The 13,093-nt window shown below is 26.1% G+C and overlaps 1 protein-coding gene across 1 annotated transcript in view; it reads right to left on the reverse strand.

Annotated features, from left to right (window-relative positions):
* Positions 1-595: 595 nt before the first annotated feature.
* The window catches only part of LOC129957110 (leucine-rich repeat flightless-interacting protein 2-like), a 31,668-nt gene continuing 19,170 nt past the window's right edge, over positions 596-13,093 (reverse strand). The window contains exons 10-13 of the mRNA XM_056069258.1: positions 12,412-12,529; positions 9,947-10,026; positions 6,658-6,762; positions 596-4,941 (exon numbers count right to left, since the gene is read on the reverse strand). Of these exons, the coding sequence (XP_055925233.1) occupies positions 4,834-4,941; positions 6,658-6,762; positions 9,947-10,026; positions 12,412-12,529 (411 nt within the window). The 3' untranslated portion in view covers positions 596-4,833. The remainder of the gene's footprint in view (positions 4,942-6,657; positions 6,763-9,946; positions 10,027-12,411; positions 12,530-13,093) is intronic.

Here is a 13,093-nt window from a genome sequence, read left to right on the forward strand (position 1 = left end):
CACAAACAAATTATATGGATGTTTTGCCCAGAGATTATGAAATAATGCTGAGAATTTTTAAAAAAAGTAAACTTAAATAAGATTTTTAATTTTTAAGAATATTAACAAGAAAAACATTTAAATATTATTTATTTATTATTATTTTTTGCAAATCAAAAAGGAAACATACTAGTGGAATGCCATTTTCTAATTCTATCCAAAAATTTTTGGTCACTCATCTAACAATGTGAATTCAACACAAGCATTCTGATAACAGCACACTACAGCTAATATAAGCAATAAAAAAAAATCTTAAATCAAATTACCAAAAGCATATTTCCTAATTTAAATCCTTTAGTAAGTTGTTACTTTTTTAAATTAAAATTGAAGCTAAATCAGTTGAAAACAAACAGCTTGCTAGTTATATATTATTGATACAAAGAAAGTAAGCATTTAATTCCCCCTCCCAATAATAAAAAAAAAAAAAAAAAAAAAAAAAAACTACAGAAAAGGATGGATATTACATTAAGTTTTTTATTGAAATAAACAAAGCAAAAAAAAAAAAAAAAAAAAACCCATAAATCAATATAGATTTTATGGTTATAAGTTTTTATTAGTAAAAAGTTTAATAACTGAACTTAACAAAAAAAAAATTTTTTCACCATTATTATCTTTTAAAAAATCCAAAGCTATTCCTTCCAGCTAACACTCCATTTAAATAAAAAAAATGTTACAAACATACTTTTAAAATAGAACTACTAAACAGAAATAATGATACTATTATTCTGAAATGAAATTAAATTTTGTAACATTTCATAAAAACTTTTAACAGTGATGTTATAATAAACTATCATCAAATGTCTCTATTCTAAAATTATTCAGTTACTATTGCTTTAAGACAAAGCTTGTTATTATCAAAATTATAAATCCAGAAAAAGGAGGACAAAAGAGTATATGTTTCATACAGGCACTGTTTGGCATATTTGCATAGCCCTTATAAAAAGGAAAGTCGAGTTACAAAAAGCAAATAATTATGCTGGAACAAAAATAATGACTATGAAAGAATATTGATTGACTGTTTATTGAGAATTGCTTAATAGTCATTCGAAAAGGAATGTACAAATTCTCTGCAGTTCAGTAATGATAAACACTGAAGAAATGAAGTTTTTTAAACTAGAACACCTGGTCTTTTACTAATGCTCATTTTTATGCCCAGTTGTGACAACCATGGATGATAAAGATAACATCCTTTTCTAAAAATGAGCAGTCATTGAATTAATCATGGTGGATCCTCAATGAAAGCATTCCGAATTTTTGTTTTGAAAGAAGTTGCGATTGGCCAGGTTATATCAATAAATTGATGGTGACACTCTTTTGGAATTATAAGCAGATGATTCAGCATCCCCCCCCCTTTGAACTATTATTACCAAGGAATGATATCGGTTTCTTTGGAAAGACTGTACACAAATTTATGGATACGTCAGTAATGAAAATCAAGCATCAATACTAGAAGAACATTGACACACATACAGTTTCAATCAAACCTCAATGGATTTCTATTGCTCTAGACAACTGAAAGCTGAAAACATGAGAGGCAGATTCAAGATCACAACAAACTCATTGCATACCTGGTGTATTGGTCAAACTCATGAGTTTTACAAACATAAACGCTACTAAAACGAAGATCATTGCTATGCAGTAAAGTAAATGGATCCTATACCAAGTGACGTTTTCAAAAACCAGTGTTTTTACCAATAAAATTTCATTTCTCTAGTATTTATGATTACAAAGCTACAGTGGATTGTATGCTAATTCTAATAGACCTTTGTATGCAGTACTATATGTACAGTAGGAATTTCATTTTTTTGAAAAAGAAATGCTTCGTATAGGACATTCCTCTGCTCAACAGAGGTTATCAATATTGGAATACCTATCAATATAAATGCACAAAAACTAATACAAAATATGGAAGCTCAGCATCCAGTTATTGAACAAAACTTTCAACTTAATAAACAAACAACATGGCACTTCAACAAGTTGCAAACAAAGGTTAGAGTATTAATGGGAGTAGAAAATAACTCAGTATTTTATGATGAAAATGGAACATTTTTAATGTATCTAAATAAAAACAAGTTTTTAAAAGTATATTTATACTAGAATATTATAAAGGCAAGAATTTTTTTAATTGAAATATTTTTCTTACTTTTTAGTTTTTGATTTTTTCATAATTCATTATTATAAATAATATGAAATTCTGACATGAATTTTCCACTGAATTCATTCCAGTACCTTCAATAAAAAATTTAATGTGTGTTAATCAAATTACTGATAATTTAGTTTTGAAAATATTCAGAGTGCTTTGTCATCAGTAAAATGTAAATGCAAAAAGTTTCAGGATGCTACATTAGGATATGAGCAGAAAAACCACAAAAAACTACCAAAATTGTGTATTTTGCTCAATCCGCCCTAACTGGTCAGCAATGCATATTAGGCCATGATTGCAAGTGTTAAGTCCAAATTACCATTTTGTATAGAGCACATTGTTATTTTGTTACCAATTTTTTTCTACTATGAATTTTAAAAATTGGTTCATCAAAAAAATTAAGACTCTTACTCCAAATGAATAAATAAATAAATATCCAAAACCATATAATATATAGATGTTAAATTTCCTTAAAAATATTTGGATTTGCATTAGATTTTTATTTATACATGAAACTCAAAGATGAACTATCAATCCACTTAGGATTTCATGTGCTGAAATTAATATATTAATCTCAATAAGGATATGCCCATATCCCTGTTCTAAATAAAGGCAATAAAATATTTAAATGTAAAAATATTTCATCAACACAGATAAAAATATGCACTGTTCAAAGAAACTGAACATATGCTATATTTAATACTTAGAAATCAGACATATCAATACTTCATTTCAAATCACTTAGAAGGTAAAAGTCAATTTTTCATTCTGAATGATTTTCAATATTTGAAACCCAATATATAAAATGAATTCAGATTTAAAATCTGTAATAATGACTGTTTGTCTATTTTTGAAATCATTCATACAATGTAGTTTCTTCAATTCAATTATTTTATAAACTAGGTTCAATAGAATAGAATGGCTTTTTAAAACTAAGCTACAGATATTATTTTTAAAATTCATCGCAAACAAATGTTCCATTTTTCATCAGACAAAAAGTGCAAGTGAAGACACTGATCATGATATTTCAAAACTATCAATAAATGTTTAAAAGAAATATCTCTCATACACTGTGTTCATCTTATAATATGAAAATGAAAATTTTATAAAACACAGTATAAGAAATTACAATTATTTATAAAAAAAATCAACAGTAAAAAAAAAAAAAAATCCAAATTAGTCCTGGTCCACTTTGAAGGAATGCAAATACAACATAGATAATTAAATAAAAATATTTCCAATTTTAGACTTTAATTATGACATGAAATATAAAATATGCAAATCTCAGACTAACTGGAGAAATAAAAAATAAGACTTAATATGTTTAGAAAAAGAATGAAGAAAACACTAAATGTCATAAGGTAACTTAATGATAAATATAACAAAGTTTTTTTCTCCTTAAAAACTGAAACACAAGATAAAAGGAGAAAAAATCTGAGTGAAAACAAACATATCACAGATGAAGTCATGAAATAAATGATATAATTCAAAATTTCACCAGGAAAATTTTTGTATTGCATTCTTTTTCCTTCACAGAGTCACACAAAAGTGAGATTTACAATTGAAACACGACTTTAAGACGAAAAAAATAAATAGTAAATTGTGAGAAAGAAAAATTCAAAATTTTAAGCAATAAGGCAACCGAGATACAAAATATGCTATAAACAGTCATCAGTAATTTTTTATTCAATACGCTGAATTCGGAAATCGTAAAAATGCATTTAATTCTCACCAACATACATCATTATCATGCCATTTAAGAATAACAATTATTAATTTTTTTTATTATAACATGTTTGGAAATACAATAGAAAATTGATTTAAAAAATAAAACCCTATTTTACAAAGAAAATATATCATTAAAATGAAATTAATCACAGATAGTAAAAAAAAAAAATAATAATAATAGTAAAAAAGTATATAATACTGAAAACTATCTTGCAGGCGCATGTACTCAAGTTTAAAATTCTACTGGCTTGTTGAATCTCGCATTTCATGATCAGTGCCTTTTTAGAATAAACATTAAAGAAAATATTAGTAGTATACTGACTAAGTACTTGTACATTTATAATGTTTAACAAGAACATCTCCTCACAAGAAATTCATTTGAATCATTGAAGACTTGTAATGCACCATTCAATATCAGGTCAGATGCTACCAATGGAACTCTCAAATGAATACAAAAATACTTTTACTATACTTAAAGTTAGTACAAATTAACACTGAAAACAGTTGTATTTAGAGGTAGCAAATAGTTTAAATTCTATAAAAGCAATTATTAAATAGAATTAAATTTGCATCTCCAACAAACAAAATGTAGCCTTTAACCTTTTAATAATCTTTTTAATGTCTAAAAAAACAATTCAACCCCCAGATTTAAATACAAAATGTACAAAAAAAGCCACAGAAAAGGGACAAAAAGCCAATATGTTTTAGTAGATAAAGCTAGACTTAGTTTACAATTCATATATTTCATACAGGAACATAACTGTTGTATAAAACGCATAAGTACAACATTTACATACAAGGAGATATTAAAAACTATCTCGTATCAAAGGTCACTGACTGGTAATAAACTCTGCATGTGGATCAAAATGGGAGCACAAGTACAAAGATCATCCTTTTACAAACATGTACACTTACTGACGAAACTAGCTTTTGATTAGAGCAGTCCGGGCAGACTTGAGCTTATCAATGCGCTTCTGGAGATGAGTATTTGAAGTTTCCAATTCTTCGATGCGAGATTGGGCTTCTCGGAACTGAAAAATAAAGAAGTATTACTGTTTTGTGATATAGAATGTGTGTGTGCGAAAGGGAGAAACCAGAATTTCTGCAGTGATTAACTTAATAATTTTAATCACTTTTTTAATTAAACATAAATCATGTAAGTTAACAAAAAGTTTTTTTTAATGGTCTAACGGAGTTTAGCATCCAAAAAACTTAATTTTAATATCCACAATGATAAAATTTATGTATTTAGAATAATGTTTTAGACTAAAATTAATTTTGACAGACAGATTGCATTGTGTTATGGTATAAAGTGCATATGGTTCAGATATACAAACAGCCAGCTTAGTTTTGCCATAACAAAGAGCATTCCATTCTCAAAAAAAGATACTCGGGAGACTGCAATCATCAGTATTTTCTTGCATAATATAAGAAAAGAAATAAAGTAATTATATTACTTCCATTTTTTTTATATGATCACACCTGTATGTATAGGAAACATATGGTTCACTTATGTGACACAACTAAACAAAGTCAAGTGGAAAATGACAGTCATATTTCTGGTTACTTTAAAAGCTGAAAAACTGCTATTCAGTTTTTAAAAATAAAATCCAGCCAATTTAAGAAAAACACACACAAGCAAAACTGCCACAAAACACAACAACTTTGAATGCACTCCATATAGACAAATCTAGCAAGTACTAAAAATATATACCTATTGTGTAATGAAAAAATGTTTAAATGGTTAAAAAGCTCTAAGAAAACATTTTGAATAATGTTTTTTGAAAATAAACTATCTTCATACATAGCAAAGTTTATGCATGGACATATTGAAAAGTTTTATATTTCACTAATGTCCTTTTGTTTTCAGTAATTATTCATACATAACATTGAAATACAATTTCCAAAATAAGGGAAGTCTGAAAATTGAAATTAAATACTAGTCAGACTTTTGACAATAACAATACAACCTCAATATAAATTAAAAGTAATAAAGTAAAAATATCTCAATTTAATCAATGTTTCTTCTTTAAATGAAAACTGATAAGAAATATTAAAAAGAACTGCAAACATGGAATATTGTATATTGATTTGTCTTTTATATTTCCGTCTGTAAGTAAGCCTAGATTGTACATTTATAATGCACAACAAGCAGTTTGAAAGAGAAACTTCTCTATGGGATAGGATAAAATAAAAGAAAAAGCATCAAGTAAAGTGCACAGTATTTACAACATATGAAGCATCTACTACTTAGAAAGGCAAATTTTTTGATCACTTGTTCTAAGTATTTCAAAGATTTGCGATTGAGACTGCATGACCCAATATGTTATTAACCATGCAGCACATAATTTGTGAAGATATTACTCTAGCAGCATTGCTATTGTGAATTTTTATTCCACCATGCTGTGTTGCAGGTCTGATCTGATGTTTCTTTTTCTTTTACTTAATTCATGACAAAACCTTTCTAAGGAAATAATCCTTTGTCTTTGTGACTCATTATAAAAATCATTCAGTTCTGTCTGCCTTTCTTTCAAGTTCATTTAAAACATCTGGACAAATGAAAATCAAAAGTAGCAAATGGAAATTTTCAAACCAAAATATTATGACAAATAATTAGATATTGTATGGGAGAACATTTAACATCTATACTAATATATTTAAAGAGTCTTTATATTTGAATTCAAAACAAATTGGCATATTCAGATATCATAACTATTGATAAGAGCAATTTTAAAATATAAACATACTTCTCTCAAGATTTTTCTCTTTTCAGCTTTTAAATCATCTTCTGTTTTTTCAGCATTTTCTGTGGCAGCTTTGTACCTTGCAACTTGGCTTTCTAGTCTAGAAATCTATAAAAGAATTTTAGCTTTGAAAAGGAGACATAAATCAACTCAGTGCTTCAAATTTTGTAATTTAGACAGACTAGGTTGGAATGTATCCAAGATAGAATTTGAATTATTATACAGAAAATGGCATTTCTATATAATAATTCATATTTGTATATAATTTCTATTGTAACAATACATGAATAAATTACCTCATTCTGAATAATTTTTGAGTTTGCATAATGGAAACTTTTATTTTATTTCAGCTTCATTTTAGTGAAACGGTGCTCTTTCAGTATGAAGCTCAAATAAAGCTTACATTATTTGAATAAAATTGCCACACATGAATAAGCTCTAACGAGGTAGTGGCTACCCTTTGACTTCAGATAATCTTGTTAAAAGCTTCAATCATGCAACCAGATCAGACAAACTGCAAAAATTTTCTTCACCTATTGAGATGTTACATTTGCCTATATTTCCTAAATCATGCTATACTTAAGAAGAGAAAGGAGAACCAAAACTTTCTATTGAAAGCCATTATCTTTTATTATTATACCTATTTTGAAGCTTTTGTAACATATTTTTACAGTTTTAAATAGTGTTCAAGCTTATTTTCAGAGTTAAAAGTACCGACCTGTTAAAAGTTTTTGACAATATAATTAGTGATATGGAAACACTTTATTTTTCCTCTATTCATGCGATCTCAGTACTAAAGACATAATAGATTTAATTCTTTATTACAATCATTTGTGAAGATGGCTCTAAACCAAACAAAAATAGGTAAGGTCATAAAATTTTTATACTCTCTCTCACTCAAGTTTTAAGAGTGTGTAAGGCTCATTAACATTCAGAAGGAGAAAATTTTTTTAGTGAGAAATTCTTAAGCAGATAATAATCATAAAAAATATATGTATAACTCAAGTCATTAAGAATGAAGTACAAGAAGTCCACATAAACACATAAAAGCAAAAATTTAAAGGGGAAAAATTATATAAATAGGGTTGCCATTTTTATTGAAGAAAATATTCAAGGACTTTTCAAGGAAGTTTTTTAGAAAATTCCAGATTATAAAATTTCATACTGAACTATAGTAATGCAAATAATAAATTTAAATAAAATATGTTCATCTTAAATTTTCAAAAATGGATGATTATTTTTTAGTTTACTATTTCTAAATGCTTAAGGAAGGAATTTTAAGGAGATTTGTTATGCTGGCCTTCAATTAATAAGCTAAAACTTGCAACCCCAAATGGGTTTTGAGATCACAATACCTATTTCTTTACAGTTATCAATTACTAGATTTCAATTTCACACAAACTACTAAAATATTCAACTACAAACACATTCACACTTTAGTTCACAGTAGAAACAAAATTAGTTAAAAAATGTTAATTTCATAGAATGAATCGAAATAGGAAGACACAAGTATAAATTAAGAAATCTTTATTTATATTAAAACAAATAAAATGGAAATAAAATGCCATTAAAATATTTTAAATTATACTTTAAAGCTTCAATTCGTAAAACTATTTCATTTCGCTATGGATTGAAATCTCTTGTCTACTGCCTTTTCTACAAGTTTATTTGTAAATTTCCACAGTTTACAAAATTTAATTCTTCAGATTTTGTCCTTTTCCTTTTTATCTGCAAAGTGTTTTCTTTTCTTAAGCTCATTTTCAGATCACAACCTTCATTCTTTCGAATACATATGGAACAAGTACCCCTTCCCTTCTATATACACGTGCTTTTGTGATTAGAAAATTCTCAACTCCTCTGCATTTTTCCCACCACTTCAGCTGAAACCAAATGCCACAACATATTTTATATATATATATAATATGTTATATATCAATATTTTTATCAACATATTATATATCAATATTTTTTTTTTTAAAAAAACTTCCTTTTCAACTATGGCCTGATTATGGGATTATATCACCAGAATCTTAATTATTTCCCACATTTCTGATAAAACTTTTGAGATTTATAATATTTGAAAAAAAATTTGCCAATTTGATTTTTGAATACTTCAAACTCAAATTCTATTGAACTACAAGCCACACCATTCAAAGCATTGTTCAATTCTATTAAAATAGAATAGCGTTCTTTCTTTGTAGGCACTAGCAATTAAAAAAGAAAGAATGGCTTTTATCTTGTTGGCTATTAATGCAGGATTTGTTTGGCTATTCTCCATGTATCTAAACATTCATCCTTTTGCTGAGTATATAGCTGGGAAAGAAACTTTAAGAATAAAAGTACAAATTAAGTTCCGGTATTTACGTTTCAAATCTGTTACCTATTTTTCTGAAATTTTCTTTCTAAAAATCAAGATTTGTTAGAATTTTGTCTCCAAAGAATCTAGAATTAACTTTTCTGATACAAACATACGAAACTTTATTTGAAAATCAAAGTAATTCGATTGACAGTTTTTAGGCTTGCAAGAACAACACTTTTCATGACACTGAAAGCTATCAAATAGACACATAGAAAGTTCCACATTCTCTAAAAATTTGAAATATAATCTTCTCTTCCACCTGGCAATTTTTTGAATAAATAATACACAATAGATAAAACGTGGATCAATATCCTAAGCAAGTACAATTATACACAATTATTAAAAAATTTGAAAATTGTTTTTGAACTTCTTCATTCAAAAAATCAAAATTTTTCAATTAACTGATGGATTTGAAATTATAAAGCAATGTTTTTAAAATAGTTTTCCCCCCCTTTTTTTCTTTTTTCTGCAAATTGAAAAAAATTGGTTTCAAATTTCAGTTATTTTTTTAAGGACTTGAATTTCTGGAAATTTGAGTACAGCAACCATTTTTATTCAATAAAATTGTGAAAAAGTGCTTTATTAAAAAGAATGAGTAAAATCCATAAACATGTTGGCATTTAAAATATATACTACATTTAAATTATGGATTTGTCAGTTGTTGCTGATTCACATTACTGCACCTAATATATCAAACCAAGACAAAACATGAATTACTTATAACCCTTCAAACAATTTGAGCCAACACCAAATAAAATTGCTACTAACAATCCAATAATCAAAATTATAAATCAGATATAAGATTGGGAAATCTAACATCATTAAATAAGCACAAATAGTCCCTTTAAACATTTATCGGACAGTTACAATACATAAAAAATTAACAAGAACATACATATTCAAATAAATGATGCACACATTAAAATGACTCACATTGCTTTGCAAAGTAGTAATTTCTTGCTCTGCCTTTTTCAGTCTGAACTTATAGTCACTAACTTGTTTATTAGCTTCACCTAAATTCACAAAAAAAAAAAAAATTAATTGTTAAATATTTTGAAATAACAAATAAGTAATTTTTTTTTTCTTTTTAAACATTAGAATAGAATTAAAAGTCATACATTTTATTTAAGACATTAAACAAATAAAACCAACAAAGATTTTTTTTTTTTTTTTTGCTGGTTTTAAATTTTAATATTTCAAACTGAATCTCAAATCTTAAATAGTTATTACTTAACAAAAGAAAACAGCCATTCACTGACAAAACAATATACTAATGTCTTAATATTTCAAAAAGAATTAACTGTTTGCTTATCCAGCAGATGCAATATTACTCAATACTTGAGACAATTGTTTTAAAAAGATTTTGAGCATAAATTTTAATACATTATGGCAGTGGTTCAGGGGTGAAATAAGATTTAAAATTTCCAGAAATGCTAAAGTTTAGAGAATTTTGTTTCCACTTGCTACTCTTTATTTGTGCCAAGTTGAGTTATGTGCAATTTAATTCCATAATTTTAGAAAATGAACTGTGTTTAACATGCTCATTTATCCAAATAATTTTTTTTTATATTTATTAAGATCAACACATTTTTATTTCTTCTAAAATGTATTTATTATTTCTCAATCTAAACAAAATACTTTTAAGAAAAAAGCACGAATCAAACCTTATGAATGACCTTATGAATCAAACATGCATGACCTTATGAATCAAACAAGTTTAGGAAGCACAACAATGTGCAACACTAATAATAAAATTAGAACTATTTTTCAACAGACATATGATAAAAGAATTCATCATTGTTTTAAATTTCAGGTTAAATAAACCAAAACTTGAATTCTGCTATACAGCTAACAAAGTATATTTTAGAAAAATGTTGTAAACATTTTTTTTTTTTTTTAATTTTACTTCAACAAAATAGAAATAATTAACAAAAGAGAATTAAGATAGTTTGTACATTATGGAAATCAAAGCAAGTGAAAACATAAGGAAGACCTTGGTAAAATCTTTATGACATTTAATTAAGAAAAAAAATCCTATAAAATTAAATTTAAAAAAATATATATTCCATTTTTATCAATTACAAATATTCTTCCATATACAGAACGATTATCTCCAATATAGTAAACCACGTTTGTGCTACATTTTGAATATTTTTTAAAAAATGAACTTATTAACTTAATGACATTAACTTATGAATATAAGTTTGTTTTTGGTGATTTTTTAAAAAGTTAATTTTATGATGAGCAAATAGATTAAAAACCATTTAGTGCAAATGAAAATGTTCAAATATTTAACAAAAATAAAACTGAAGTCCACATGAAGCTTTTGCATTATAAAATTTCTAATTGTGTATTTTTAATTTTACATAAATATCATACATTTTTGGTGACCAGTCGATTTGTTGGATATAACGATATAATACAATTTATATTTTTAAATACCAAGTTTTAATAGATATAGTAAAGTCTTATACTAGTTCTATTTATTGTGTATATGAACCTTCCTAACAAAATCATGACATCACATGGACATTATAAACATAACTGCACAGATAATTTATTCTCTTATACCATGTAATATTTTATCATAGTCCAATTTTCTTCTTTTTAACTTCCTTAAGGAAATGACATAGATAATAAACAGAATTTTTTCCTAAGTTTCCACAATGAAAAAAAAAATGACCACAAACTGAAATATTTGATAAAACAATGAAAATGGCTTAAATTTCATTGTAACAATGAAAATATTTTTGAAAATTATGCATATATGTGTGTGTGTAAAAATTGTATATATTCAAGAAAAAATTACGGTATTTAAATTTATATCATCAAAAAGGTAATTTTTCTGAAACATAAAACAATATGAAAATCACTCCTGTGTTATAATTTCTTTTCCTGCAAGGAATTTTTTAAATTGCAAAAATCTTTTTTTATGTATGATATTTAAACCATACAGCTATGAAGCGGCTTTAAGATATGATAACTTTAATGATTTTTGCTGCTATGCATGTACTTTAATAAAATGTATTGATTCTTATGTTTTGAAGGGATGTGGGTGTTACTTTTTACCAAGAGTAAAATAAAAGGAATGCAAAAAAATAATTGAAAATATATATTCTGAAACTGATTTTTTAAAGTTAAAATTAACCATAAATAGTTAATTGCCAAAATTAACCATAAGTAAAACAATAAAAATTTCCTAGTTTTATCTGCACCAAGTCAAAAATCTTATTAAATTATTCCAGATAAATCAGAAAAGACAAAAGTTGTACTGAAAACCAACAATGAGAAATGCAGATGAGGTTATAGTACTCCTACCACTACACATTTGCATTATCTTCACATTAATATGAAATTTCTAACAAATAGGATATACAGAATAAATATTAATTGCGTACGCTGCACTTCTAACACTTTAATATCAGGTCCATTCACATGATTGTGATTGACAGATGAATTTTCCATTTTTGATAATTTTTGCCGCTCTTCCTCTAAATCAAGACGTAGCCTATAGATCTGGAAAAACAAAATATTAAAAGAAAAAGGATAAGATTACAAAAAACATTAAGCTGTGAACCAACACAATCATAGAACACAAACAAGTAACACAATTGCAGAAAAGTTGTCAAAATCGAATCACATTAGCTACAGAAGTTGATAATCCAATATATATTAATGGATATTAATAATACAATAATTTATGTATTTACTTAAAATAAATTAATCACTAAATAACTTTTAGTACAAATTTGATGAAATTTAGCAGTGCGATCCTTAAATCAAGAGAAAATTCAATCTTAGTTTTACAGCTCAAGAAGTTGAAATTTCAGTCAAATGAAAATTTAACAAGTTTCTTTAGCATTTTATTGCTATATCTTTTAAAATTATTTCACAAAAATGAGTTTTAAATTATATCAATTTAAATGTCATTTAATCACCTCTATTTCAAAATAAGAATATGATTTCCAATATTTTTCATTACTTATTAAAACTGTTCATCAATATTTTAATAACATTGTCTTTTTCTCTTCTTAAAACTATGGTTAGCAAAATTCTTTATATATATATATATTACTTCCA

Source organism: Argiope bruennichi, chromosome 11 (assembly GCF_947563725.1).
Source record: "Argiope bruennichi chromosome 11, qqArgBrue1.1, whole genome shotgun sequence".
NCBI lineage: Eukaryota > Metazoa > Arthropoda > Arachnida > Araneae > Araneidae > Argiope > Argiope bruennichi.